Source organism: Salmo salar, chromosome 16 (assembly GCF_965601325.2).
Source record: "Salmo salar chromosome 16, fSalSal1, whole genome shotgun sequence".
Taxonomy (NCBI): Eukaryota; Metazoa; Chordata; class Actinopteri; order Salmoniformes; family Salmonidae; genus Salmo; species Salmo salar.
The window spans coordinates 73,447,230-73,472,899 of NC_138306.1; the positions used below are offsets into that span (position 1 = coordinate 73,447,230).

Consider the following 25,670-nt stretch of genomic DNA (forward strand, 5'->3'; position numbering starts at 1 on the left):
TCACTACTCCGTCCTCCATCCCTCCATCCTTGTCAACCTCTCCTTTCTTTCAATCCCTCCATCCACAGCTTCAAGTCAAATCAGCTCTAATTTGAGCCGTCAGCAGTGTAAGTAGGCTAAAGGCTTAGGTGTGTGTGTGTGTGTGTGTGTGTGTGTGTGTGTGTGTGTGTGTGTGTTACCCCCCTATAACAGCGCCTAGAATCCACTTCTTCCAAAGCAAAGATGCCTTTGCCAACATTTTGTCATCATTTCTTTAATATATTTAAAGAGGTTGCAGAACTACAAATACAAGCAGGTGAAAAGTATTTACACACAGGTCTCTTTAGAACAATGTATATCCTGAAGACAGAAAATACTGTAGTGTCAAAGCACCAATATACCTCCGTAGAATGAGTTACTCTACGAGTACAACATTAACAAAATATAGAGGTCATAAGGAATAGTTTTGATAGAGAGAACATTCTCCAGAAGAAATGAAAGAAAAAAAATGTAATTCCTGTTCATTCAATGGTGGTCAATGATTTACAGTACAAACATAATTTTAGTGGCTTCAAACATCTTATCACATATATTATCACCAATATTTCAGCACCTTCAAGGTCAATCAAAACGCTCTGGATACATGGTTTGACGCAGTGTAAGTCAGCATTTGTTTGAATTGCTGTGTATAGAGTATCATGGATTACTGCTCTGGGTAGAAGTTCCTATTTTAGCACAGATCTAGGATCAGTTTACCTTCCCAAAATGGAACATTAACCACCAAAACATTAACCTGACCTTAGATCAGTGTCTGGTGGCGACTTACAGCTGTAATCCCCTCTCTGTCAGGTGTAGAGTGACTGTGTGACTAGCATGGTGGTCTGCTGTACCAACCGTGGGAACGCAGTGAACCAAGGGCACGCACACGCACGCACGCACACACACACACACGCACACACGCACACGCACGCACACACACACACGCACACAGTGATTGAGAGAGTTAATGACATTGAGATTTTTTATAGGAGTAAAAGTGACTACTGGAACTGTGTGGGAGCAAAGAAACACTCCGGATATCTACTATATCATCACACAGAGGGAGGGAGGGAGGGAGGGAGGGAGGGAGGGAGGGAGGGAGGGAGGGAGGGAGGAGGGAGGGAGGGAGGGAGGGAGGGAGGGAGGGAGGGAGGGAGGGAGGATGGAGGAAGGGAGGGAGGGAGGGAGGGAGGATGGAGGGAGGGAGGGAGGGGAGGATGGAGGAAGGGAGGGAGGGAGGGAGGGGAGGATGGAGGAAGGGAGGGGAGGAGGGAGGGAGGGAGGGAGGGGAGGATGGAGGAAGGAGGGGAGGAGGGAGGGAGGGAGGGAGGGAGGGAGGGAGGGAGGGAGGGAGGGAGGGAGGGAGGGAGGGAGGGAGGGAGGGAGGGAGGGAGGGGAGGATGGAGGAAGGGAGGGGAGGAGGGAGGGGAGGATGGAGGAAGGGAGGGGAGGAGGGAGGGAGGGGAGGAGGGAGGGAGGGAGGGGAGGAGGAGGAAGGGAGGGGAGGATGGAGGGAGGGAGGGAGGGAGGGAGGGAGGGAGGGAGGAAGGAAGGAAGGAAGGAAGGAAGGAAGGAAGGAAGGAAGGAAGGAAGGAAGGAAGGAAGGAAGGAAGGAAGGAAGGAAGGAAGGAAGGAAGGAAGGAAGGAAGGAAGGAAGGAAGGAAGGAAGGGAGGGAGGGAGGGAGGGGAGGATGGAGGAAGGGAGGGGAGGATAGAGGAAGGGAGGATAGGATATGGAGGGAGGGAAAGAAAGAGGTGGAGAGATAGTGAGGATGCTGGTTGATTTCTTTCTAGAAGGATCAGCACAAACCTGTGGGAAGAAACACAAGACATGAGAGAATGAACCACACTTTCTCTCTTTCACTCTCTCCTCACTCTCTCTTCACTCTCTTACTTTCACACTCGAAGGCCTGCAGGACAGTGGTGTATGTAGGACCCAACCAGGAAGTGTAACTACCCACAACCCTGAGCAGGTGGTGAGTGGAGTCAGAAAACAGGAGATCTGATTGGGTGTAGCCCACTGAGCTGAACATGGTGGTGTTCCCAAACACATTCTATAGAGAGAGAAGAGAAGGGGTGAGATGTCAAACATTTTAAATGCTCACATACATACGCAGGCACACACACACACACACACACACACACACACACACACACACACACACACACACACACACACACACACACACACACACACACACACACACACACACACACACACACACACACACACACACACACACACACACACACACACACACACACCTGTAGGCGTTCCAGGTATTTCCAGACTCTACACTTGTCCTCTAGGCGTACCACCACAGCGTTAGCTGGCACCACAGCCAGGTGACACGTCTCATGGTCAAACAGCCCGGCCTCACTGCCATCCGGGCACAGCAGCTTTAGGTCCTCCAGTTCCAGGTCCATGGCCCATGATTCCATATTGTTGCCTAGGGTAGAGTAGAAGAATTGGTGAAGTGATGTGGAGGAGGCTGATCAGAAAAACTAATACTGACACCTAGTGTCTCGAGGGAGAAATGCTGAAGTTTGCTAAGAGAGGAGACATTCTGAATGTTGGTCTTTGGTTAGATTTAGATCAGACTCTCACCATCCATGTTGTCAAAAATGGTGGTGTGTTTGACAAATGCCACATCGCCCAAATTCTCAGCCACGCACCTGGAAGAAAGACTCAAGTCAAACACAGCTAGTTAAATAAGACATTGTTTCTCAAACCAGTCCTCTGGGATCCACAGCAATTCTACCCCATTCAACTAATCAAGGGCTTGGTGATTCGTTGACTAGTTAAATTTGTAGACTGGTGTTGGAATATATCAATTATGTGGGATGGTTAGGGGTCCCCATGGATTGGTTTGAGAAACTTTCAAGTAGGGGAAACAGCTCCTCTCCTCCTCTCCCTCTCTCCTCTCCTCCCTACCTCAGTGCCCCAGCCTCTCCTCCTCTCCTCTCATCTCTCCTCCCTACCTCAGTGCCCCAGCCTCTCCTCCTCTCTTCTCATCTCTCCTCCCTACCTCAGTGCCCCAGCCTCTCCTCCTCTCCTCTCCCTCTCTCTCTCTCTCTCTCTCCTCCCTACCTCAATGCCCCAGCCTCTCCTCCTCTCCTCCCTACTTCAGTGCCCCAGCCTCTCCTCCTCTCCTCCCTACTTCAGTGCCCCAGCCTCTCCCTCTCTCCTCCCTACCTACCTCAGTGCCCCAGCCTCTCCCTCTCCTCCTCTCCTCCCTACTTCAGTGCCCCAGCCTCTCCCTCTCTCCTCCCTACCTACCTCAGTGCCCCAGCCTCTCCCTCTCTCCTCCCTACCTACCTCAGTGCCCCAGCCTCTCCATAGTGTCTCTCTCGGTGATTGTTAACACATATATGTCTCTCGTTGTCGTCTCCTATGCAGGCTTCACACAGGTTCTTAGGGTTGTTTCCTCTGGGGTCGTGTTCTCTGTCCTTTACTCCTGGTACACAGCTGTAGCCAAAGAAGTCCCCCACCGCTGGAGGGACACACAATAACACCAACAATACACACATAGAGTCAGGGCCACACACACCACACACACACACACACACACACACACACAGGTCTCACCTTTAGGAAAGTTGCATTGTTCATCGACACTGATCTGTGAGGTGTTGACCAGGAAGCCAATAGGAACAGTCCAGCCCACCGTGGTACGGATCCCTGGGTGACAGGAGCTACAATATCCAATCAATCAATCAATGAGTCAATCATTCAAATCGCAAAGTTGGTGTGGAAGAGGCAAGGTTTTTTTTTTCTGTCGATAAGGACACGCCACCTGGTACCAACAAATTGGATGGTAAATTGCTGAAGCTGTACTCCTCTTTGCCACATCTTCAAGTTAAGCCTAGAAGACAGTGTGTGCCCTCAGGCCTGGAGGAAGGAAAAGGTAATCCCGCTATCCAAGAATAGCAAACCACCCTTTAATGGTTCAAACAGCCGACCAATGAGCCTATTACCGGTGCATAGCAAACTTTTCGAAACAAACATGCTTGATCAAATACAATGTTATTTTACAGAAAACTACCGTTCAGAAGTTTGGGGTCACTTAGAAATGTCCTTGTTTTTGCAAGAAAAACATATTTTTTGTCCATTAAAATAACATCAAATTGATCAGAAATACAGTGTAGACATTGTTAATGCTCTAAATGACTATTGTAGCTGGAAACGGCTGATTTTCAATGGAATATTTTTTAAAACATTTTACATTTTATTTAACCTTTATTTAACTAGACAAGTCAGTTAAGAACAAATTCTTATTTACGCCAACGTCAACAGAAGAGGCGACTCCGGGATTCTGGCCTTAGGCAGAGTGGCAAAGAAAAAGCTGTATCTCAGACTGGCCAATAAAAATTATTTACACTAGACAGAGGAACTCCACTTAGAAGGCCAGAGCTCTCTTCACAGTCCCCAGCTCCAGAACGGAGGCTGGGAAACGCACAGTATTAAATAGAGCCATGATTACATGGAACTCTCTGCCACCCCAGGTAACTCAAGCTAGAAATAAGACCAGTTTAAAAAATATGACACCTTACGGCACGACAGGGACTGTGAAGAGACACAGAAATGTTCATATATTACATCTTGTATTATGTATTGTATTGCATATTGTATTATGTGTTGTATTATGTATGGCATATTGTATTATGTATTATGTGTTGTATTGTATATGGTATTAAGTATTATATTATATGTTGTATTAAGTATTGTATTATGTATTGTGTATTTTTATATATTTTTTCCTTTATTTAACTAGGCAAGTCAGTTAAGAACAAATTGTTATATTCAATGACATCCTAGGAACAGTAGGTTAACTGCCTTGTTCAGGGGCAGAACAACAGATTTTTACCTTGTCAGCTCAGGGATTTCATCTTCCAACCTTTCGGTTACTAATCCAACGCTCTAACCACTAGGCTACCTGCCGCCCCGTATTGTATTATGTATTGTAGTATGCATTGTATTATGTATTGCATTTTGTATTATGTATTGTATAATGGGTTGTATTAAGTGTTGCATTAAGTGTTGCATTAAGTATTGCATTATGTGTTGCATTATGTGTTGCATTATGTGTTGCATTATGTGTTGTGTTAGGTATTGCATTATGTATTGTATTAAGTATTGTATTATGTATTTTATCGTGTATTATGTGTTGTATTAAGTATTGTATTATGCATTGTATATTGTATTCTGTATTGTATTAAGTATTATATTATATATTATATATTGTATTATGTATTGTATATTGTATTGTTATGTATACTATGTATTTTATTTGTTGTGTTGCGTTTCCTGTTTGGACCCCAGGAAGAGCAGCCATTGCCTTGGCAGCAGTTAAATACGGACCCTAAAAAAAATTACAAAAAACTAAATACAAATCTAACAAACAATCAATCAATCAATTCGTCAATCTGTTCTCACCTGCGTTCATGCATCTCCAACAGGGACAGGTCACTGGAGGAGCGACGAGCCAGAGCTACAACATAGTAGCTGATACCATCTGAGAGAGCAGACAGGATAAGGTAAGACAGGTTCAAGTTTTACACACTGTGTCCTTCTCCCCCTCTCCCCCCTCCTCACTCACCCACTCCGTTGTAAGACTCTCCAGCAGCCAGTTCTAGTCCGTAGCACCAGCCAGCTGTGTAGATGTCATCAGCAAACATGGCTGCTGCATCCGCTGTACCATTCTGAACAGACATAGGTCATATTACTGATTAAAGAAGCAATAAAAGAATTGTTGCACAATTCAACTACACTTTCTCTACAGGTTGTTTAAGGTTGCACAACTCTGGTAACTTTCCAGAAATCCTGGTTGGAGGGTTCCCGGATTTCCTGCTTATTCTCTTGTAATTCCATGGAATCTTCCAACCAGGATTTCTGCAGCCATAAGGCTGTTTTGCCACACACCTTGATCTTCTCCATACAGTCTGTGGGACTCTGTCCACGGACACACAGCAGCGTTCCTCTGATATTCCGAGCTGTAGCGCTCCCAGCCAGATCCAGACACTTCTGCTCCTCTGCCTCCGACACTACACACCAGGAGACTGGGAAAGACAAGGAATGTTGAACTGTTTTCAACTTTATTCCCACTGGAGAAAAACAGGTGCCAGCATTGCATCTACGCATCTGTTGCAAATGCTACAGAAATTCTCAATAGCTTTCACATTAGGATGAGGTTCATCGGAACCAAGGTGAAAACACAGAATACATCTGACCTAAAGACTCCCAGACTTACTTGAGGTTTTCTGAGTGGAGAACGAGATGAACGAGAAGAGGAGAAGAGTCACTGCCAGCCTTCTGTCCAGATGATCCATGTCGACTGGCAAAATCATAGAAATCTTCTCTCTCTCAAACACACACTGTGAAGACGAAATCTCCTCTCACACGAGACACACTCCAACTGAATGCTACAGTGGAGAAACCAGTAACCTGAGGTTTTATGGGGGAAAAATGCTTTCACATCGACCCCCTCTTATACCTTTGTCCTCAGGAACCCTCAAGCGGAGCGAGGGATGGGGGAAGGGGGGAGGGGGTCAGGTAAGAAGAAAACATCTCATTATTCTCCTCCATTCCAAAAATTCTAAGCCCTGGTGGATAATCTCCTGATAATTGAAAGAGAAACGTTAGACAGCTATCCCGTTAGCTTTAGAAAGTGAGAGGAGGGGAGAGAGAGATGGGAGGAGATGGGGGAAGAGATGGGGAGGGGAGAGGAAGGGAAAGAGAGAGAGAGAGAGGATAGAGAGATGTAGAGGAGGGGAGTTGACGGAGAGAGAGAGAGCGAGGAGGGAAAGAGAAGGTGAAGAGATCGAGGGAGGGAGGAGGAGAGGTAGAGGAAGGAATGGGAGTTGATGGAGAGGGTGGGGGGAAAGAGAGAGAGGAGGGAGAGGAAAGGGAGAGTAGTAGAGGAGGGGGATAGGGGAGGCAGGTTGGCTACTTGGCTTGGCGTACCCACTCCAGTACACCTGGCATAGCCCAGCAATCTCTCTAATTAAAAGAGTGATGCAGACAGAGTGTCTCTGTGTGGAAGTCTGGTGGGAGGCTTTGCCAGGGAGAGTGGATACTCCCTGGGTCCCGCTCCGCCTGGGCTGAGATTAAAGATGTAGCCTAGCCGCCATAACAGGCTGTGTATTGTTCAGGTGTACAGTAGCCAGTCAAGGAAAACGTATTGGCTATCCGATACCTCTACCCCTCTCTCTGGGTCTCAGCTCACAAGCAGGCAGGTACACATACACGCACAGACACACGTACATAATGTCTAGCTCTACCTTGATTTAAGAGATTTTAAATCTTGGAATAGGCAAAAAAAAAACTGGTAAAACCAGTGGAAACAACAGTACCATAAAATGATGTGTTTGATACCCAAACCACTTTAACTATTGCATCCAGAGGTGCAACTTTCACTGGGGACGGGGGGGACTTGTCCCCTCCAGTCTGAAATTGCATTTTTGTCCCCCCAAGTTTTATCATTGGAATGTGATACAAAACAAGGCAACGGTGTGCTTTAGGACCATGCGGACGCCTCAGAGCGGTCGGGTAGGCTGTTTGGGTTTATCTGAGTGTGTATCTGACTGAAAAAAAATGTCATTAAAAAAGGTTATTTCGATGATCAGATGCCGTGTAGCTGAAGTAGCAGACTCCTCTCCCCGGTGCTGTGAAGGCACCTGAAGCACAGGGCAAGAAGAAAGGGAACAACCTTTTAAATTGTGGCCACAAGATCTTTTGGTTATAGCTAGTGGGGATGAGCTAAGATGAGGAAAATGTGAGTCAAAGCTGCAGTTGAGCTTAATGGAGGGAAGAAGCCCTAATGCAATGGGCATATACAAGTAAAATAGCACAATTGATATGGATGCAGTCCATATTGATCAACAGTCTAATGTCAAAGCCTCTATAAAGGGCCTAGTGGTTGAGGCCAGGGGTCGGTTTGATACTGGGCAGTACGTTTAGTAAAAGTAGGCTACCTGTATGTTGGCTGTAGGCATTGCCTATATTGGTGAAAACTTTGGTGTAGATCAGATTGGTTTCAGAACTGAAGGGTCCTACTGCTCCTGAATCAGTCAAAGCCGCATAGAAGGCCACCTTCGGTCCGTCCGTGAACACAGGAGAGAAAGTATACTTATTTAGGACATTTCACTGAAAATACGCAGAAATTCCGATTTAGAAAATATCTTTACTTACATGTTACAGAGAAAGAAGAGGAAGACGCTTTCAGAGTGAAAGATGAGGGGGATGTTACTGTGAATAAAAAGGAGGAGGATGCAGTTTTTGGAGTGGAGGATGAAGTGAAAGAAGATGAAGACGTTTTTGGAAAGTAAGAAACTACTTAGTTTCTAATGAGATGTTTTTTGAAAGTGAAGAGAAATTTTCCAATACCATAATTGAACAACATGGGAACAAGTGAAGTTCTCAAAATGTTTCACCTCTCTTTACCTCCTCCTCCTTGCCCTTCATTTTCATTCTATCATATAACAAGGAACAATATACACTATTCCAATTTCTGGTGGCCAACAAAATACAGATTTTTTATTTTGACTAAAATCTGCATACAGCATCTTACTTTACATTTGTACTCAACGAGTATTTCATTGCTTTCTATAAAGGCATGTTCTGTCATATTAAATAAAGTACATTGCCAGTATTCTTGGTATTTTAGCTCCTCCACCTTCCTCTCCCTGGCACTCAGTCTTGCTGCCAATGCTAGAATAATATCAGCAGAAACACTAGTTACCTCACAGTTAAAACTGAGAGAGACATTAAATGACCAATCCACTGTAGAACGTGAACTGATAGACTTTATCATATTTGCATTTTCACTCTCACTGGCAGTCAATCCAATGCAACTTTAATAATCATACTGACTCTCCCACTAATTCAAGAATAAGCTTTTCTACACTCTCACTTTCACTGGCTTGCAGTCTGGCCCCCAAATTCCACAGCTCCACTCTCTGTTCAACCACCATGTCTCTCAGCGCTCTCAGCTCAGCCCAGACATCAGGTGGTGTGGTCGTGCGTTTGCCTGTCGTGCCTGTAGCTTCAGTTCTTTGAGTCGCTATCTGAAATTCACTCACCATATTTTGTTCCCCTGTCCGTTGAGTGATGTCATTCTCTCTGACCCCTCCACTCTCCTCCTGAGTCCATTCCCCAGACAGACAGAACAGCCTCCACTCTCCTCCTGAGTCCATGCCCCAGACAGACAGAACACTCTCCTCCTGAGTCCATTCCCCAGACAGACAGAACACCCTCCACTCTCCTCCTGAGTCCATACCCCAGACAGACAGAACACCCTCCACTCTCCTCCTGAGTCCATTTCCCAGACAGACAGAACACCCTCCACTCTCCTCCTGAGTCCATGCCCCAGACAGACAGAACACTCTCCTCCTGAGTCCATTCCCCAGACAGACAGAACACTCTCCTCCTGAGTCCATGCCCCAGACAGACAGAACACTCTCCTCCTGAGTCCATTCCCCAGACAGACAGAACACCCTCCACTCTCCTCCTGAGTCCATGCCCCAGACAGACAGAACACTCTCCTCCTGAGTCCATTCCCCAGACAGACAGAACACTCTCCTCCTGAGTCCATTCCCCAGACAGACAGAATACTCTCCTCCTGAGTCCATGCCCCAGACAGACAGAACACTCTCCTCCTGAGTCCATGCCCCAGACAGACAGAACAGCAACACCAGCAGAGCTACAGCACCCCTCATTCTGATACAAGGCTTTTTCAGATATGATAGTCTACAGAGCTCAGTTCCCTTCCTTAGAGAACACAGAGAACACACATCGTAGTGAACCACAACATGGGACACAAGCTGCACGTGTTCTCAAAGGTGAAGTCTAGACAATAATAAAACCAAAGACTGATAAAATAGAAGACAATTGAGGTGTTTCCTTAAAACAGGTCATTTCGATCAATGAGGCTACGAGACTGCTTGTTGTCATTGTCAGTTGCCAGTCGCCAAGGTCATCAGATTTCAGGTTGAAAACACTGCTCCAGATAATGGGGAGGGTGCTAAGATGATAGGACCTGAAGGGGCATGGACACAGAGCCAAACCCAGAGCAGTGTACAGAGATGAGATCTACGGTGCCCTCCTAACTTATTTAAATTAGGCTAAAGCACAGAATGTCACCTTTTATTTCTCATGTTGGTCCTGTGTGTCTCAGCTGGTAGAGCAAGGCCCTTACAATGTCACAATTGTGGGTTGGTTCCCGCTGGGGCCACCCATAAGAAAATGTATCCATGCACTACTGTAAGCTGCTTTGGACAAAAACATCTGCTAAAATGTCATATTCTATATTATTATAGAGAAGGCGTTAATTAGGGAAAAAGACTGCAAAGTTGTCTGCCCAAGTTGTTGTACCTATCGAGCACGCATGCATTAAATTGCTGACGAGGAGACTGAAGTATAGAAAATACTGAAAAGCGGTGTGATAAAAGCTGATCAAGGCATCTGTGTCCAAAGACCTACCTTTATTTGATTTTATTTATACATTGAAATTGCTTTATAATAAAGCAACAAAAAAAGGTGTTGATGTCTGTCCAGATACCGGAGGGCACAGTAGTTCATCTAACTCTAGGCCACTACCAAGAAGTAAAGACTATTTCCCTCTAGAGCTCCCTACTGTATGTCCTTGGAGCCATACTGATAAACAGTCAGTCAGATACCAACACTAGCAGATGGATAGCAACATTGCCGGTAAACAATTTAGTTATATGGGGGATTTCATTGGCAACTATCTCAGGGGGCAGAGTTGCACTTGTTTTTTCCCCCAGATGAAAATGAAACAGGTCTCAGGTCTAATTAAAAGGTTAAATAAACTATAAGGAGTATGGTATTGAGGTAAAGCGTAAATTAAGAGTTCTTCTGTTTAGACTTTGAGTTTTACTTGGTGCTAACGATAGGTACATTTGGGCCTTGTGGACAGACTATGCCATGACTATATAATGTAACCTAATAATCCATCGCAAACCTTCTTCTCCCCTCCAACCAGAAACACTGAGCTACTGTCATATTGAACTAATTAACACATTCATCAGGATGTCATACAGACTGCAAAACATAAATAATACAAAATTCTGCTTTTATTTTATTGATGCATTTATTAATACGGGAGCCATTTTGGCTCCAAAAGGCCCCGACATACACTCCACCAGAGACCATTACAGCATTCATTATGTTCTCACACAGTGAAGAGCAGGAAGCCACTGAAGATGTTGTGATTAGTTGAGTCATCATAGCTTGCAAGGATGCGCATGTACACCACATCTCCCTCCTCCAGCTCCAGGCTGACTCCATTAGACAGCGTCTCATAACCGCCACCATTATATCCCTGACTATACATGATTTTCTGTCCATTCTTATACATGTATGCATAAAGGTAAAACAAGGTCTGGACACTCATGGCAGGGAAGCTAATGTAGTAGAGTCCTCTCACTGGTGCTGTGAAGACACCTGTATCAGAGGAGAGTAAAGAGGAATCAACTATTTCTGTTTCTCATGTTCTCTTTTGGCATGCAACAAAAATCACACAAAACAGAATGCCATTGACACCCGATAGCTAAACAAGAACAGTTATAACTTTGTAGCTAAAGTAAGTACCAGACTACTTAACCTCCTAGCCTAATGGCCATAAGAGCGACTGGCCTCAGAAGCCCAGGCCTATGAAGGAGGATTTGGAAGGATGGCCACGCAAGACTAAAGAGCGACAAATACATATCACATTTGCAAGGGGCGTTCAAAAATGGACAAAGCGTTGGTTTGAAATCAGGCCAGAGATCAGTGAAAGTAGACTACCTGTAGCTGGGTTGTAGGCCTTGCCAATGTTTGAGAAGATTTTGGTGTATACCAGTGTGGTTTCAGCAACAAAGGGTCCAACAGTTCTTGAATCAGTCAAACCAGCAGAGAAGGCCACCTTTGGCCTGTCTGCGAACACAGGAAAGATAACATACAGATTGAATGACATACCGTACTTCTAGTATTCTCAAGTCCGCAGCGAAAACTGCATTACACCCTCTGGCAAAAGATGAAACGTTGTTAATAAGCATTCCATGTATGAATCAGTGTTGCAGAGTGAAACAGCATAAGGCTAATTGTTGGAGCTTTCAGTGAGATCTCAGGGAGAGTGATGTCTCCACATGATAGAACTCTTCTATGGCAGATGTGAACTATCAGGGAGTAGGGGGGAGCTGAATACAGCCAAACTAGGAGAGTAGAGAAGCTTTGTGGTGTTTGGATAGATTAAAAACTGAAACAGAGCAGGCGAATCAATTGTTACATTTTCAATTGTGTGTGTGTTGTAGAGTTTAACTGAACTGTGACATCACCCTCCTAAGATCGAAGACTCAACTGTGGCTCTCAGAGTAACAAGCTAATGTTTTGCTAGACGTGTGTATGCTTGACGCGGATGTCAAGGCAATCATCTGTTTTACCTGCAGTTGCTCTCTTCAGCTCCTCCACCTGGCTCTCACTAGCACTCAGTCTGGTCTCCAGGGCTGAACAATCATTAAAAAGTAAGGACTACACTTATGTATAATGGACTTCCTATGAACAGTAAGGTTAAGTACAGTAGCACTTATAATATACATTATGTAAACATACCTGCAGGATACCACATATTCCATAGAATGATTAAAAGGAAATATTCAAGTATTTCTGTCATTTAGGCGAACTATCCCTTTTTAACAACCAGTAAATCACTCTTATTACCTGCATTCTCAGCCTCACTGGCTGTCACTCTGTCCCCAATGGCTGATATTTTAGCCCAAGCAGCTGAACTTATGGAAACAGGTGAGAAATAATCATGATTGTTCATATAAGCAATATAGAGAATGACCTGCATTCTGTCTGCAGCTCCTCCACCTGGCTCTTACTGCCACTCAATCCAGCTGTCAGGTCTAGAATGATAGAAATATGAAAAACCGTTCATGTTGACCTTGCTTCTGCTTGTACAAAGAGGGTCTGAAAAATCCCAGGACAGGAAATATGGTGGGACATTGTTGAGGCCTTATGTGCCTCTTGGCATAATAAGGCGTAAGTGCCTTACAAACTAAACTGAAATAAATGTCCATCCAGAATGTTAAATTTTCATTATTTCCACTCTCACTGACAATCAATCAAATGTAACCCCAGGGGGGCGGGGGGGGGGGGGGGGGGGGTTGAGCATTTCTCTTGTCTTTTCCGGTGTCCTGTGTGAATTTAAATATGCTCTCTCTAATTCTCCCTTTCTCTCTCTCGGAGGACCTGAGCCCTAGGACCATGCCTCAGGACCACCTGGCTTGATGACTTCTTGCACCTGGCCATGCTGCTGCTCCAGTTCCAACTGTTCTGCCTGCGGCTATGGAACCCTGACCTGTTCACCGGACGTGCTACCTGTCCCAGACCTGCTGTCCCAGACCTGCTGCTATGGAACCCTGACCTGTTCACCGGACGTGCTACCTGTCCCAGACCTGCTGTTTTCAACTCTATAGAGACAGCAGGAGCGGTAGAGATACTCTCAAAGATCGGCTATGAAAAAGCCAACTGACACTTACTCTTGTGTTACTGACTTGTTGCACCCTCGACAACTACTATGATTATTATTATTTGACTATGCTGGTCATTTATGAACATTTGAACATCTTGGCCATGTGCTGTTATAATCTCCACCCGGCACAGCCAGAAGAGGACTGGCCACCCCTCATAGCCTGGTTCCTCTCTAGGTTTCTTCCTAGGTTTTGGCCTTTCTAGGGAGTTTTTCCTAGCCACCGTGCTTCTACACCTGCATTGCTTGCTGTTTGGGGTTTTAGGCTGGGTTTCTGTACAGCACTTTGAGATATCAGCTGATGTAAGAAGGGCTATATAAATACATTTGATTTGATTTAAAGCAATAAATACTAAGCTTAAATGACCTGCATTCTCCTTCTCCACATTATTCTTGGTGACCCTCAGCTCCACCCTAAGATCGGTCACTGTGTTTCTCTGCTCCTTTGCCTCAGCCTCACTGGGTGTCACTGACCTCCTCAGCTCACCTTCCTCAGCTCCACTACAATGGTTCCCAGGTTGTGCACCATGTTCCTCAGCTCCTCTCTCTGCTCCACTACGATAGTTCCCAGGTTGTGCCCCATGTCTCTCAGCTCCTTCATCTCAGTCCAGATGTCAGGTGAGGTGGTCATCTGTTCGTTGGTTGTCTCTGAAGCGCAAGTCATTTGGCTCTCTCTCCCTGCACTGTGACCCTTTTGAGTGATGTCACTCTCTCTGACCCCTCCACTCTCCTCCTGAGTCCATTCCCCAGACAGACAGAACACTCTCCTCCTGAGTCCATGCCCCAGACAGACAGAACACTCTCCTCCTGAGTCCATTCCCCAGACAGACAGAACACTCTCCTCCTGAGTCCATTCCCCAGACAGACAGAACACCCTCCACCTGAGCCCATGCCCCAGACAGACAGAACACTCTCCTCCTGAGTCCATGCCCCAGACAGACAGAACACTCTCCTCCTGAGTCCATGCCCCAGACAGACAGAACAACAACACCAGCAGATCTACAGCACCCCTCATTCTGATACAATACCTGTTCAGATATGATGCACTTTATGAGGCTCAGACCCCCGACTTATATACACACAGCTCAGTTAAGCAGTACGTGTACAAGAGACACGTCATACTCAGTGGAAAATTACTAAAGCCATAAAGGACGTTCCGATAAAAAAGAGAACATTTTATCAGAAGTTTCAACACGTAGCAGTTCAGTTCAATCGATGTTGCAGGAGACTGTGAGAAGTCTCCAACTGCAGTGATCTCATGTCTCAGTACAGTTTGTTTGTGAAACGGTACCGAACTATGTGGTAAAAGACAAAAACGTGTAATATAATCACAATCTATCAGAGCACTTCTAGAACAATTGCTGCAGCTGTAGTGTAGAGAAGACAGGGAGTGAATGGGTGCATATTTTGGGGAGGGAGGGTAGCGCATTGCAGTAGTAGGCTATATGAGGTGAGGTCAGGTTTGGAGTTTAGCCGTTGGACAGAGGTTAACACCCCTAGACTTGTGATATGGGAGTAGGGCGAAGTTGCCCTTAAAATATGTTCTTGGGTCAGTTTTGCATTATTCCAACTAATGATTATGATCAGGGAGGGGAAGCTGATCCTAGATTTGTACCTAGAGGAAACTTCATCCTAGAGCTTATGATAGGTGTGATTGACCATTGTCAGATCTCATCCAAGTAGGCTGGATCTAAGCATTATGGCGAAGGTCCACCGAGCATTCTAGGCAAAGGGAAGGTTACTCCATATTGGTTCGCCACCTGTCCACAGTGTTTCATATCTGCATTCTGTAAACACAGAAGGGGAAGGACGGGGTCAAGGGACCAGGAAAGCTGAGAGAATGAGTTCAAGGCAATGAGAAAAAATAAATATTACCCAAGTGAACTTGCTTTCACCTGTCTAGATACCTGGCTGTCTGCCTCCTGCAGACTTGTGCTACATCAGACAGACTCATTGTAAATGCTTCAATGAATTACATGAGATTTGGGTACAAAATCACCTAAACAAAAATAACTTTGTACTGGGGAGAACCCCAAAATGGTTTGGAGGACTGGGGAACCCACAATGCATTATAATGGGAACGTTGTGACGTCATGTTGTTGCGCTAGAACTGCACGACCCAACAAGAAGCCTGTGGGTGGTGGTCGATTCGTTCAGCCTTTTTACAGTAAAAGAAACTGAACTAGCACGCTAATTTGGAGTAGCCCTATCTAAATCAGTTAATTAAGCCCAGGTAAGCACCATTTCGCAAGCTTTTGGGGAGCTAGCTGCTACTAGCCAGCTAAGGGCATGCTAACGAAGCTGAGCTAGAACAAGTAAACTGGTTCAACGTTAGCGTAGCTAAAATTTACAATAGCTTTTAGTGAAATGCAAACTAATAAATCCGTAAGTAAACGTTGGCTAACTAGACGTTTTGATACAATAGTACAGTGCATTCGGAAAGTCAATACCCCTTTACTTTTTCCACATTTTGTTACGTTACAGCCTTATTCTAAAATTGATTAAATTGTACCCCCCCAATCTACACACAAAACCCAATAATGACGAAGCCAAAGGAAAAACTGGGTTTTAGATTTTTGCAAATGTATAGAGAATACAAACTGAAATATCACATTTACATAAGTATTCAGACCCTTTACTCAGTACTTTATTTTAGTCGAGTCTTCTTGGTTATGACTCTACAAGCTTGGCACACCTGTATTTGGGGAGTTTCTCTCATTCTTCTCTGCAGATCCTCTCAAGCTCTGTCAGGTTGGATGGGGAGCATTGCCTCACAGCTATTTTCAGGTCTCTCCAGAGATGTTAGATCGGGTTCAAGTCCAGGCTCTGGCTTGGCCACTCAAGGATATTCAGAGACTTGTCCTGAAGTCTCTCCTGTGTTGTCTTGGCTGTGTACTTAAGATCGTTGTCCTGTTGGAAGGTGAACCTTCGCCCCAGTCTGAGGTCCTGAGCGTTCTGGAGCAGGTTTTCATTAAGTATCTCTCTGTACTTTGCTATGTTCTTCTTTCCCTCGATCTGCTGAAAAACATCCCCGCCGCATGATGCTGCCACCACCAAGCTTCACCGTAGGGATGGTGCCAGATTTCCTCTGACGCTTGGCATTCAGGCTAAAGAGTTACATTTTGGTTTCAGACAAGAGAATCTTGTTTCCCACGGTCTGAGATACTTTAGGTGCCTTTTGGCAAACTCCAAGCGGGCTGTCATGTGCCTTTTTACTGAGGAGTGGCTCCCATCTGGCCACTCTACCATAAAGGCCTGATTGGTTATGTGCTGCAGAGATGGTTGTCCTTCTGGAAGGTTCTCCCATCGCTACAGAGGAGCTCTGTCAGAGTGACCATCGGGTTCTTGGTCACCTCCCTGACCAAGGCCCTTTTCCCCCGATTGCTTAGTACTCTACGGACAATTCTTTTTATCTCATGGCTTGGTTTTTGCTCTGTCAACTGTGGGACCTTATATAGACTGATGCGTGCCTTTTCAACTCTTGTCCAATCAATTGAATTTAACACAGGTGAACTCCAATCAAGTTGTAGAAACATCTCAAGGATGATCAATGGAAACAGGATGCACCTGAGCTCAATTTCAATAATGAACGACGTGGAAGGTGTGGAACTCACCTTCCATGGAGTTGCATTATTTTCCAGAGAACTCATTAAGCCCCGAATTGATTATCCCTTTTATACCATGGTCATAATTTAACACATTTGCCGCTAGAAATGTGTTAAACATCCAGTTGAAATAATGCACGCTCTAGAATGACCTTCAAGAGTATTCAACAATGCCATGGTATAATTTAGCAATAAGGCTGGGGGGGGGGGGTGGTGGTGGTATATGGCCAATATACCACGGCTAAGGGCTGTTCTTAGCCGTGGTATATTGGCCATATACCATAAACCTCCGAGGTGCCTTATTGCTATTATAGCTAAACTAGCAAGTCTGGTTACCAAGTCAACTACTGTAGCTAGCTAGTAAACTAGCTAGCTACTGGATGTTGAACACATTTATAGCAGCAAATGTGTTAAATTATAGCCATGGTATGAAAGGGATAATGAACTCGGGGCTCTATACGTTCTCAAAATAATGCAACTCTGTGGAAGGTTAGTTCACTCCTCTAGCGCGTCGTGGAACACACCTTCACCGTTCATCATTTCCCATAGAACTCGTTGATTATCCCTTACATAATGCACGCTCCAGAATGCCCTTCAAGCCAATCAGAAAGGTGCATTCAACAATGCCATGGTATAACTAGCTAGCCAAGTTGTCTGCCTGCGTTAGCGAACAGTAGCTAACTAGATGGCCGAGGAGAACAGACATGTGGAGACTGATTGCTAGCCAGTTAGCTTTCGCTAAACCTTCCAGGGCATGACACAAATCATGTCTAGCCAACTAGCTATCGAGAACATTTTCACTAGGTAGCTAACGTTATTGTCTAACTAGCTATACGTGTTTTATGGTTGACTGAATGAGTCAAACCAGTAACTTTACTACAGTGTTGGTTTTGTACTTCCTAGACTGATGTACATCACATCATTAATGTGTTGTACGGTCGTGGCCAAAAGTTTTGAGAATGACACAAATATTAATTTCCGCAAAGTTTGCTGCTTCAGTGTCTTTAGATATTTTTGTCAGATGTTTCTAGGGAATACTGAAGTATAATTACAAGCATTTCATAAGTGTCAAAGGCTTTTATTGACAATTACATGATGATGATGCAGAGTCAATATTTGCAGTGTTGACCCTTCTTTTTCAAGACCTCTGCAATCCGCCCTGGCATGCTGTCAATTAACTTCTGGGCCACATCCTGACTGATGACAGCCCATTATTGCATAATCAATGCTTGGAGTTTGTCAGAATTTGTGGGTTTTTGTTTGTCCACCTGCCTCTTGAGGATTGACCACGAGATCTCAATGGGATTTATGTCTGGGGAGTTTCCTGGCCATGGACCCAAAATATTGATGTTTTGTTCCCCGAGCCACTTAGTTATCACTTTTGCCTTATGGCAAGGTGCTCCATCATGCTGGAATTGGCATTGTTAATCACCAAACTGTTCCTGGATGGTTGGAAGAAGTTGCTCTTGGAGGATGTGTTGGTACCATTCTTTATTCATGGCTGTGTTCTTAGGTAAAATTGTGAGTGAGCCCACTCCCTTGGCTGAGAAGCAACCCCACGCATGAATGGTCTCAGGATGCTTTACTGTTGGCATGACACAGGACTGATGGTAGCGCTCACCTTGTCTTCTCCGGACAAGCTTTTTTCCGGATGCCCCAAACAATCGGAAAGGGGATTCATCAGAGAAAATGACTTTACCCCAGTCCTCAGCAGTCCAATCCCTGTACCTTTTGCAGAATATCAGTCTGTCCCTGATGTTTTTTCCTGGAGAGAAGTGGCTTCTTTGCTGCCCTTCTTGACACCAGGCCATCCTCAAAGTCTTTGCCTCACTGTGCGTGCAGATGCACTCACACCTGCCTGCTGCCATTCCTGAGCAAGCTCTGTACTGGTGGTGCCCTGATCCCGCAGCTGAATCAACTTTAGGAGACGGTCCTGGCGCTTGCTGGACTTTGTTGGGCGCCCTGAAGCCTTCTTCACAACAATTGAACCGCTCTTGTTGAAGTTCTTGATGATCCGATGAATGGTTGATTTAGGTGCAATCTTACTGGCAGCAATATCCTTGCCTGTGAAGCCCTTTTTGTGCAAAGCAATGATGACGGCACGTGTTTCCTTGCATGTAACCATGGTTGACAGAGGAAGAACAATGATTCCAAGCACCATCCTCCTTCTGAAGCTTCCAGTCTGTTATTCGAACTCAATCAGCATGACAGAGTGATCTCCAGCCTTTTCCTCGTCAACACTCACACCTGTGTTAACGGGAGAATCACTGACATGATGTCAGCTGGTCCTTTTGTGGCAGGGCTGAAATGCAGTGGAAATGTTTTTTGGGGATTCAGTTCATTTGCATGGCAAAGAGGGACTTTGCAATTAATTGCAATTCATCTGATCACTCTTCATAACATTCTGGAGTATATGCACATTGCCATCATACAAACTGAGGCATCAGACTTTGTGAAAATTAATATTTGTGTCATTTTCAAAACTTTTGGCCACGACTGTACATTGTGCAGTTGAGAAACTCGGCTATAAAATAAGCAGTAATGCATGTATGATGGCTACCTGATATGAGAATGTGTCTAACTGAATCCTGCTACTGTTTGCGCTTCTCTCCTGTCCCCTCCGGAGATTTGTAGAGGCCAGACTGGCTATGTCTGAGCCCTAAGGCACAGCCGAGCATCCCAACTGGACCACTACAAGTAAGACCTGCTAGTAGTAAGCCCATATCTGACCAGGGTTTGGGTCAGTTCCAATGCAATTCAGTCTATTCAGAGAGTGAGTAGCAATTTCAATTCAGTTTCAATTCCTCTCTAAATAGAAGTTAAATTGACCCAATCCATGGTCTGATGTGGATCTTACATTCTGCCATTTATATTCTGCTATTTGTTTATTTTTAAATGCTTTATTTAACTAGGCAAGTCCGTTAAGAACAAATTCTTTTTTACGATGATGGCCTACCAAAAGACAAAAGGCCTCCTGCGGGGACGGGGGCTGGGAATAAAAATATAGGACCAAACACACATCACGACAAGAGAGACACCACAACACTACCAAAAGAGACCTAAGACAACAACAAGCTATGTATTTTTCCCTGTCAACATTGCGAGTTGCAGCCCAGTTTAATTCACTCACCCACACTGCAGAGGATCGATCAGTTGAGACAAAAGACATTGTGTCCCTGAAAGAGAGGAAATAAAATGACTGTGACCAGTTCTGAGTGCTGACCGTCTCCCTCTCCCCTACAGTGCAGTGAACCAAATGGGTCGTTGTGTCTTTCTGTTCCTGCTGCTACAGACCCTGCAGACATTGGCCGAAGGTAGACATGAAGTATATCTACCTTTCTCTCTCTCAGATGGCCATTTGTTTTGCATATGGGTTAACTCTCTCCCCTTCTTCTCTCTCTCTATTAGATGGCCAGTTGCTGTGTGTGTGTGAGGGCAGCGGCTGCCTCAACTCCGCCCAGTGCGAGGGCTCTCAGTGCTACTCGTCGGTGGCGGTCAGTAGCCATGGGGCCGTAGTAACACGGGGCTGCCTGCAGGGATCAGAGAAGACCCGTTTGATCTGTTCTACGGCCTCCTCCCTCAGCCATGCCCTGCTCTGCTGCTCCAGCTTCATGTGCAACCGCAACGCTACCGCCAGCTCACTACTGCCCCTCCTCACTACAGGTGGGAACTGCACCCCTTAAACTTTGGCTTATTTCATGGCATGCTGGGTCCAGTTATAGTGATGTTGCATTTTCTCTCTGTCTTCTGCCTTTCTCCCTCCAGCTCCAGAAGAAGAGCCTGTGAGGTATCGTGTGGAGACTCTGGCCCTGTTTGTATTGGGTCCAGTAGTGATCCTAACCCTCCTGTCAGTCCTATCTGTGTTGGGCTGCAGGAGGCTGCACCACGGCAGGCTACAGAGACTACAGGAGTTTGACCCAGAACAAGATGCGATTGACGGACTCATCACCTCTAATGTTGGGGACAGCACTCTGGCTGTAAGAAGAAAAGACTTGTATGAGTTTGTTTGCAAATATTTTATAGAGAGAACCCTGATGACCTCTGTCTCTCCCCCACTTCTCTCTCTAGGAGCTGTTGGACCACTCCTGTACGTCAGGCAGTGGTTCAGGCCTGCCTTTCCTGGTCCAGAGAACTGTGGCCAGACAGATCAGCCTGATGGAGTGTGTAGGTGTGTAGAAACACAACAATTAGATCAGCCTGATGGAGTGTGTAGGTACGTAGAAAGGCAACAATTAGATCAGCCTGCTGGAGTGTGTAGGTACATAGAATCACAACACATATAACAGACAAACACATATAGTAGAAATGTAAACAGGGGTTTTGTAACGAATGAGGTGTCTCTCCCCATGTCTTTAGGTAAGGGGCGTTATGGAGAGGTCTGGAGGGGTCAGTGGCAGGGGGAGAACGTGGCTGTGAAGATCTTCTCCTCCCGAGACGAGAGGTCATGGTTCAGAGAGACTGAGATCTACAACACAGTGCTACTGAGACACGAGAACATACTGGGTGAGTAGGAGCATCTCGCTCTCTAACCCACATCCAGCTCCCACATCCAGCTCCCACACGCTATATTGGACACAAGCGCACAACAGCATATTGAACAATGTTATGATATGAAATGGTAATATTCAAATCATATTTAATAATGGTCAGGGTTCTCCGCTAAGAATGTAAGAGCGGTGGTGTGATCATATACAGTGCCTTCGGAAAGTATTCAGACCCCTTGAACTTTTCAACATTGTTACTTTACAGCCTTATTCTAAAATGGATTAAATCGTTTTTTCCCCCTCAATCTACACACACTACCCCATAATGACGAAGCAAAAACAGGTTTGTAGAAATGTTTGCACGGGAAAAAAATATGAAATATCACGTTTACATAAGTTTTCAGGCCCTTTACTCAGTACTTTGTTGAAGCACCGTTGGCAGCGATTACAGCCTCGAGTCTTCTTGGGTATGATGCTACAAGCTTGGCACACCTGTATTTGGGGAGTTTCTCCCATTCTTCTCTGCAGATCCTCTCAAGCTCTGTCAGGTTGGATAGGGAGCGTTCCTGCACAGCTATTTTCAGTTCTCTCCAGAGATGTTCGATCCGGTTCAAGTCCGGGCTCTAGCTGGGCCACTCAAGGACATTCAGAGACTTGTTCCAAAGCCATTCCTGCGTTGTCTTGGCTGTGTGCTTAGGGTCGTTGTCCTGTTGGAAGGTGAACCTTCGCCCCCCCCCCCAGTCTAAGGTCCTGAGCAGATTTTCATCAAGGATCTCTGTACTTTGCTCCGTTCATCTTTCCCTCAATTCTGACGAGTCTCCTAGTCCCTGCCACTGAAAAACATCCCCACATGCCACCACCGTGGTTCACTGTAAGGATGGTGCCAGGTTTCCTCCAGACGTGACGCTTGGCATTCAGGCCAAGAGTTCAGTCTTGGTTTCATCAGACCAGATTATCTTGTTTCTCATGGTCAGACTCTTTTAGGTGCCTTTTGGCAAACTCCAAGTGGGCTGTCGTGTGCCTTTTACTGAGGAGTGGCTTCCATCTGGCCACTCTACCATAACGGACTGAGTGGTGGAGTGCTGCAGAGATGGTTGACCTTCTGGAGGATTCTCCCATTTCCACAGAGGAACTCTGGAGCTCTGTCAGAGTGACCATCGGGTTCTTGTGTGTAGATTGAGGGGGAAAAAATAGTTTCATCCAATTTAGAATAAGGCTGTAACGTAACAAAATGTGGAAAAGGTCAAGGGGTCGGAATACTTTCTGAATGCCCTGTAGACCATTACAGGTGTTCAGAAATCTCCCGCTGTACTCAGCAGCACCTTGTTAAAAATTCCTGGGGAGAACCCTGATGGTAATATTAAAATAATAGTTATTAGTTAAGATATTTGACCTCTCCGTTTCCTTCCAGGCTTCATGGCGTCAGATATGACGTCTCGCAACTCCAGCACCCAGCTCTGGCTTATCACACATTACCATGACAACGGCTCGCTCTACGACTACCTCCAGAGGGTTCCCGTGGAGACGGGGGAGGGCCTAGCGATGGCGACGTCGGTGGCGTGCGGTTTGGTGCACCTGCACACGGAGATCTTCGGCACCGAGGGGAAGCCGGCCATCGCTCACCGAGACCTGAAGAGCAAGAATATACTGGTGACCAAGGATCTACACTGTTGTATAGCTGATCTGGGTCAGTAGTGTGTGTGTCTGAGTGTCTGTCTTTACATGCTACTAATTAGCTTCGGTACTTAAATCCAGTGTGAAAGAAATGTCAGAGATTGATAGACGCAGAGCCATATAAGAAAAAAAACAGGGCACCCACAGTCACACAGAGTAGCCATTTTGTGCCAGTACTGACCAGTTTCTCTCCTCTTTCCCTATTCCCTACAGGCCTGGCGGTAACCCACTCCCAGTCAGACAACCAGCTGGATGTAGGAAACAACCCCAAGGTGGGCACCAAGCGCTACATGGCTCCTGAGGTGTTGGATGAGTCCATCCAGACAGACTGTTTTGATGCCTATAAGAGAGTGGACATCTGGGCCTTCGGTCTGGTGCTGTGGGAGATCGCTAGTAGAACCTACAGCAACGGTGAGGACTAATAATGTTTTTATTACCTTAAATAGTTCAGGAACCTCTGACGTCAAGTGGCTTCCTCTCCTCGTCCCCTTTCCTTCACCTAGCCCCTGTAACCCTTGACCCTAACACTAGATGTCCTCTTACCCCTGTGATCAGGTATTGTGGAGGAGTACAAGCCTCCGTTCTATGACCAGGTGCCTAACGACCCCAGCTTTGAGGACATGAGGAAGGTGGTGTGTGTGGAACAACAACGACCGTTCATCCCCAACCGTTGGTTCTCCGACCCTGTGAGTGTGACCACTACTTTTACCGTTAAATGACCACACACACTGGTACCATGACCTTAACGGTAACACTAAATTAAGGTAATCTGTTCTCAGGTTTCTGTGTTTCAAACCCTGTCTTCTTGTATATCAACTTACAATGACCCTCTCCATCTCTCCCCCTCTCCTCTTTCTCTGTTCCCCTCTCTCTCTCTCTAGACCCTGTCTGCCCTGGTGAAACTGATGAAGGAGTGTTGGTACCAGAACCCCTCGGCTCGCCTCACAGCCCTGCGCATCAAAAAGACCCTGAACAAGATCCATAGCTCCCTGGAGAAAGGAAAGAAGTCGTGAGGACAGGAAAGGAGGACGACTGCCAGAGGAGAGATAGAAAGAAGGCAGGGGAGTGGAGATGCCAGATCAGATGGACACAGCTGCTGCTACTGAACATGAATGTTGTTTTCCTTATTGGCTGAATGCTGAACTGAACTAGCTGGTCACTCAGTGTGAGATGGTGTTGCCGTACCCTGTTTTAAAGGCTTGTGCACGCTGCACGGGTCAAGGCTGGGGCTCAGACCCTCTACACACACGCACTTCTGCCCATTTGTCGTTTCAATGTTCAGCCAATGATATTATGTTGCTCTACTCAGACACTCAAATGTGTATTCCAATGTAGGTACACACATTAACGAACACACACACAATCTTGAGTTCAGTTACACAGGAACAGAGCCAATAGGATCGAATGAACGCTATGGTTGTGAACTCTATAGTAAAATATTGATGTAATGTGCTTTATGTGTAGGGTGGGACTATGATGATTTGTAATGTTATGACTAGGAGTTTGGGAGTTGGTCTTGGTAAGGGAAAACTGATTACATTACAAGGAAACTTTATGTACCCATGTAAATGCAGTTTTTTTGGCGAGTAAGACATTGTGTATTTACAAAGGAAGTCAGGAGACATGCCTCCACATGCTTTGAATTGTGAGCTGTGAATGCATTACAGTTATAAATATAGGAACCGCATACTGATTCAGTGTTGTATGCTTTGTAGAATTCCACCCAGTGCTCTTGATTTAGCTCACACCCGCGCCATGTTGGCAGAGTTTTCACCTTAGGGCCAATTGACTGGTTTCAAAAGCTAAAAACTCTGCCTACCCAGAGTGCAGGGCCAGCTCTAGCCTTTGAAGCCCTAAGCCAGATTTGGTTGTGGGGCCCCCCACCTCGTGACAAAACATTTTAGTGGGCCCCCTCTTTACGGCGGAGAGAGTGTTTTTTTTTTTTTTTAATGTGATTTTACTGTGTTATATATATTTCCACAGTATGAGGTTGGAATAATACTGTGAACATGATGATAATGCCCTTTTAGTGTAGTAGCTGTTTGGAATTTCGGCCTATTTTGGTGGGAGGAAGTTTCGGCCTTCCATGGTGACATCACCATGTGGTAAATTAGTTAATAGACCAATAAGAAAGAGTTCCAAACCTCTCTGCCAATAACATTTTTAGTTTTCCACTCCCAGACAGTGCTAGTAAAGTTTTTTGCCTTAGCTTCTTAGCAAGAGTAATTTCTATTTTTGACTATTTTAATTGAAAACAATCACAGGTACTTAAAGGGATACTTCTGTATTTTAGCAATGAAGCCCTTTATCTCTTTCCCCAGAACTGGATACCATTTGTATGTCTCTGCATCCTGTAT

The 25,670-nt window shown here is 45.5% G+C and overlaps 2 protein-coding genes across 2 annotated transcripts; one reads left to right on the forward strand and one right to left on the reverse strand.

Moving 5' to 3' along the window:
* Nucleotides 1–1,648: 1,648 nt before the first annotated feature.
* On the reverse strand, nt 1,649–6,472 carry otomp (otolith matrix protein). Its single transcript, XM_082962450.1, has 10 exons — nt 6,270–6,472; nt 5,942–6,078; nt 5,619–5,721; nt 5,456–5,534; nt 3,608–3,714; nt 3,338–3,512; nt 2,627–2,694; nt 2,284–2,468; nt 1,913–2,072; nt 1,649–1,828 (listed from the first exon to the last, which is right to left on the reverse strand). Exons 1-10 carry the CDS (start codon nt 6,364–6,366, stop codon nt 1,818–1,820), a joined length of 1,122 nt encoding a protein of 373 aa, XP_082818576.1. The 5' UTR covers nt 6,367–6,472; the 3' UTR covers nt 1,649–1,817.
* Nucleotides 6,473–15,638: 9,166 nt separating this feature from the next.
* Nucleotides 15,639–25,521, forward strand: acvr1l (activin A receptor, type 1 like). Its single transcript, XM_014150433.3, has 11 exons — nt 15,639–15,783; nt 19,782–19,852; nt 20,399–20,469; nt 20,564–20,818; nt 20,921–21,132; nt 21,224–21,323; nt 21,512–21,658; nt 23,051–23,326; nt 23,527–23,724; nt 23,869–23,999; nt 24,195–25,521. The coding sequence occupies exons 3-11, from the start codon at nt 20,412–20,414 to the stop codon at nt 24,324–24,326; spliced, it is 1,509 nt and encodes a 502-aa protein (XP_014005908.1). The 5' UTR covers nt 15,639–15,783; nt 19,782–19,852; nt 20,399–20,411; the 3' UTR covers nt 24,327–25,521.
* Nucleotides 25,522–25,670: the final 149 nt, after the last annotated feature.

Bases quoted from the DNA above. Each gene is read 5' to 3' on its own strand.
- otomp (XM_082962450.1), bottom strand. From the start codon at position 6,366: ATGATTTTGCCAGTCGACATGGATCATCTGGACAGAAGGCTGGCAGTG. The intron at 5,722-5,941 runs GTGTGTGGCAAA...ATGTCTGTTCAG, and splicing joins ACTGTATGGAGAAGATCAAG to AATGGTACAGCGGATGCAGC. The intron at 2,695-3,337 runs GTAGGTAGGGAG...TCTTTCTTCCAG, and splicing joins GGAGAGGCTGGGGCACTGAG to GTGCGTGGCTGAGAATTTGG.
- acvr1l (XM_014150433.3), top strand. From the start codon at position 20,412: ATGGGTCGTTGTGTCTTTCTGTTCCTGCTGCTACAGACCCTGCAGACA. The intron at 21,324-21,511 runs GTGTGTAGAAAC...CCATGTCTTTAG, and splicing joins CAGCCTGATGGAGTGTGTAG to GTAAGGGGCGTTATGGAGAG. The intron at 23,327-23,526 runs GTCAGTAGTGTG...TATTCCCTACAG, and splicing joins CTGTTGTATAGCTGATCTGG to GCCTGGCGGTAACCCACTCC.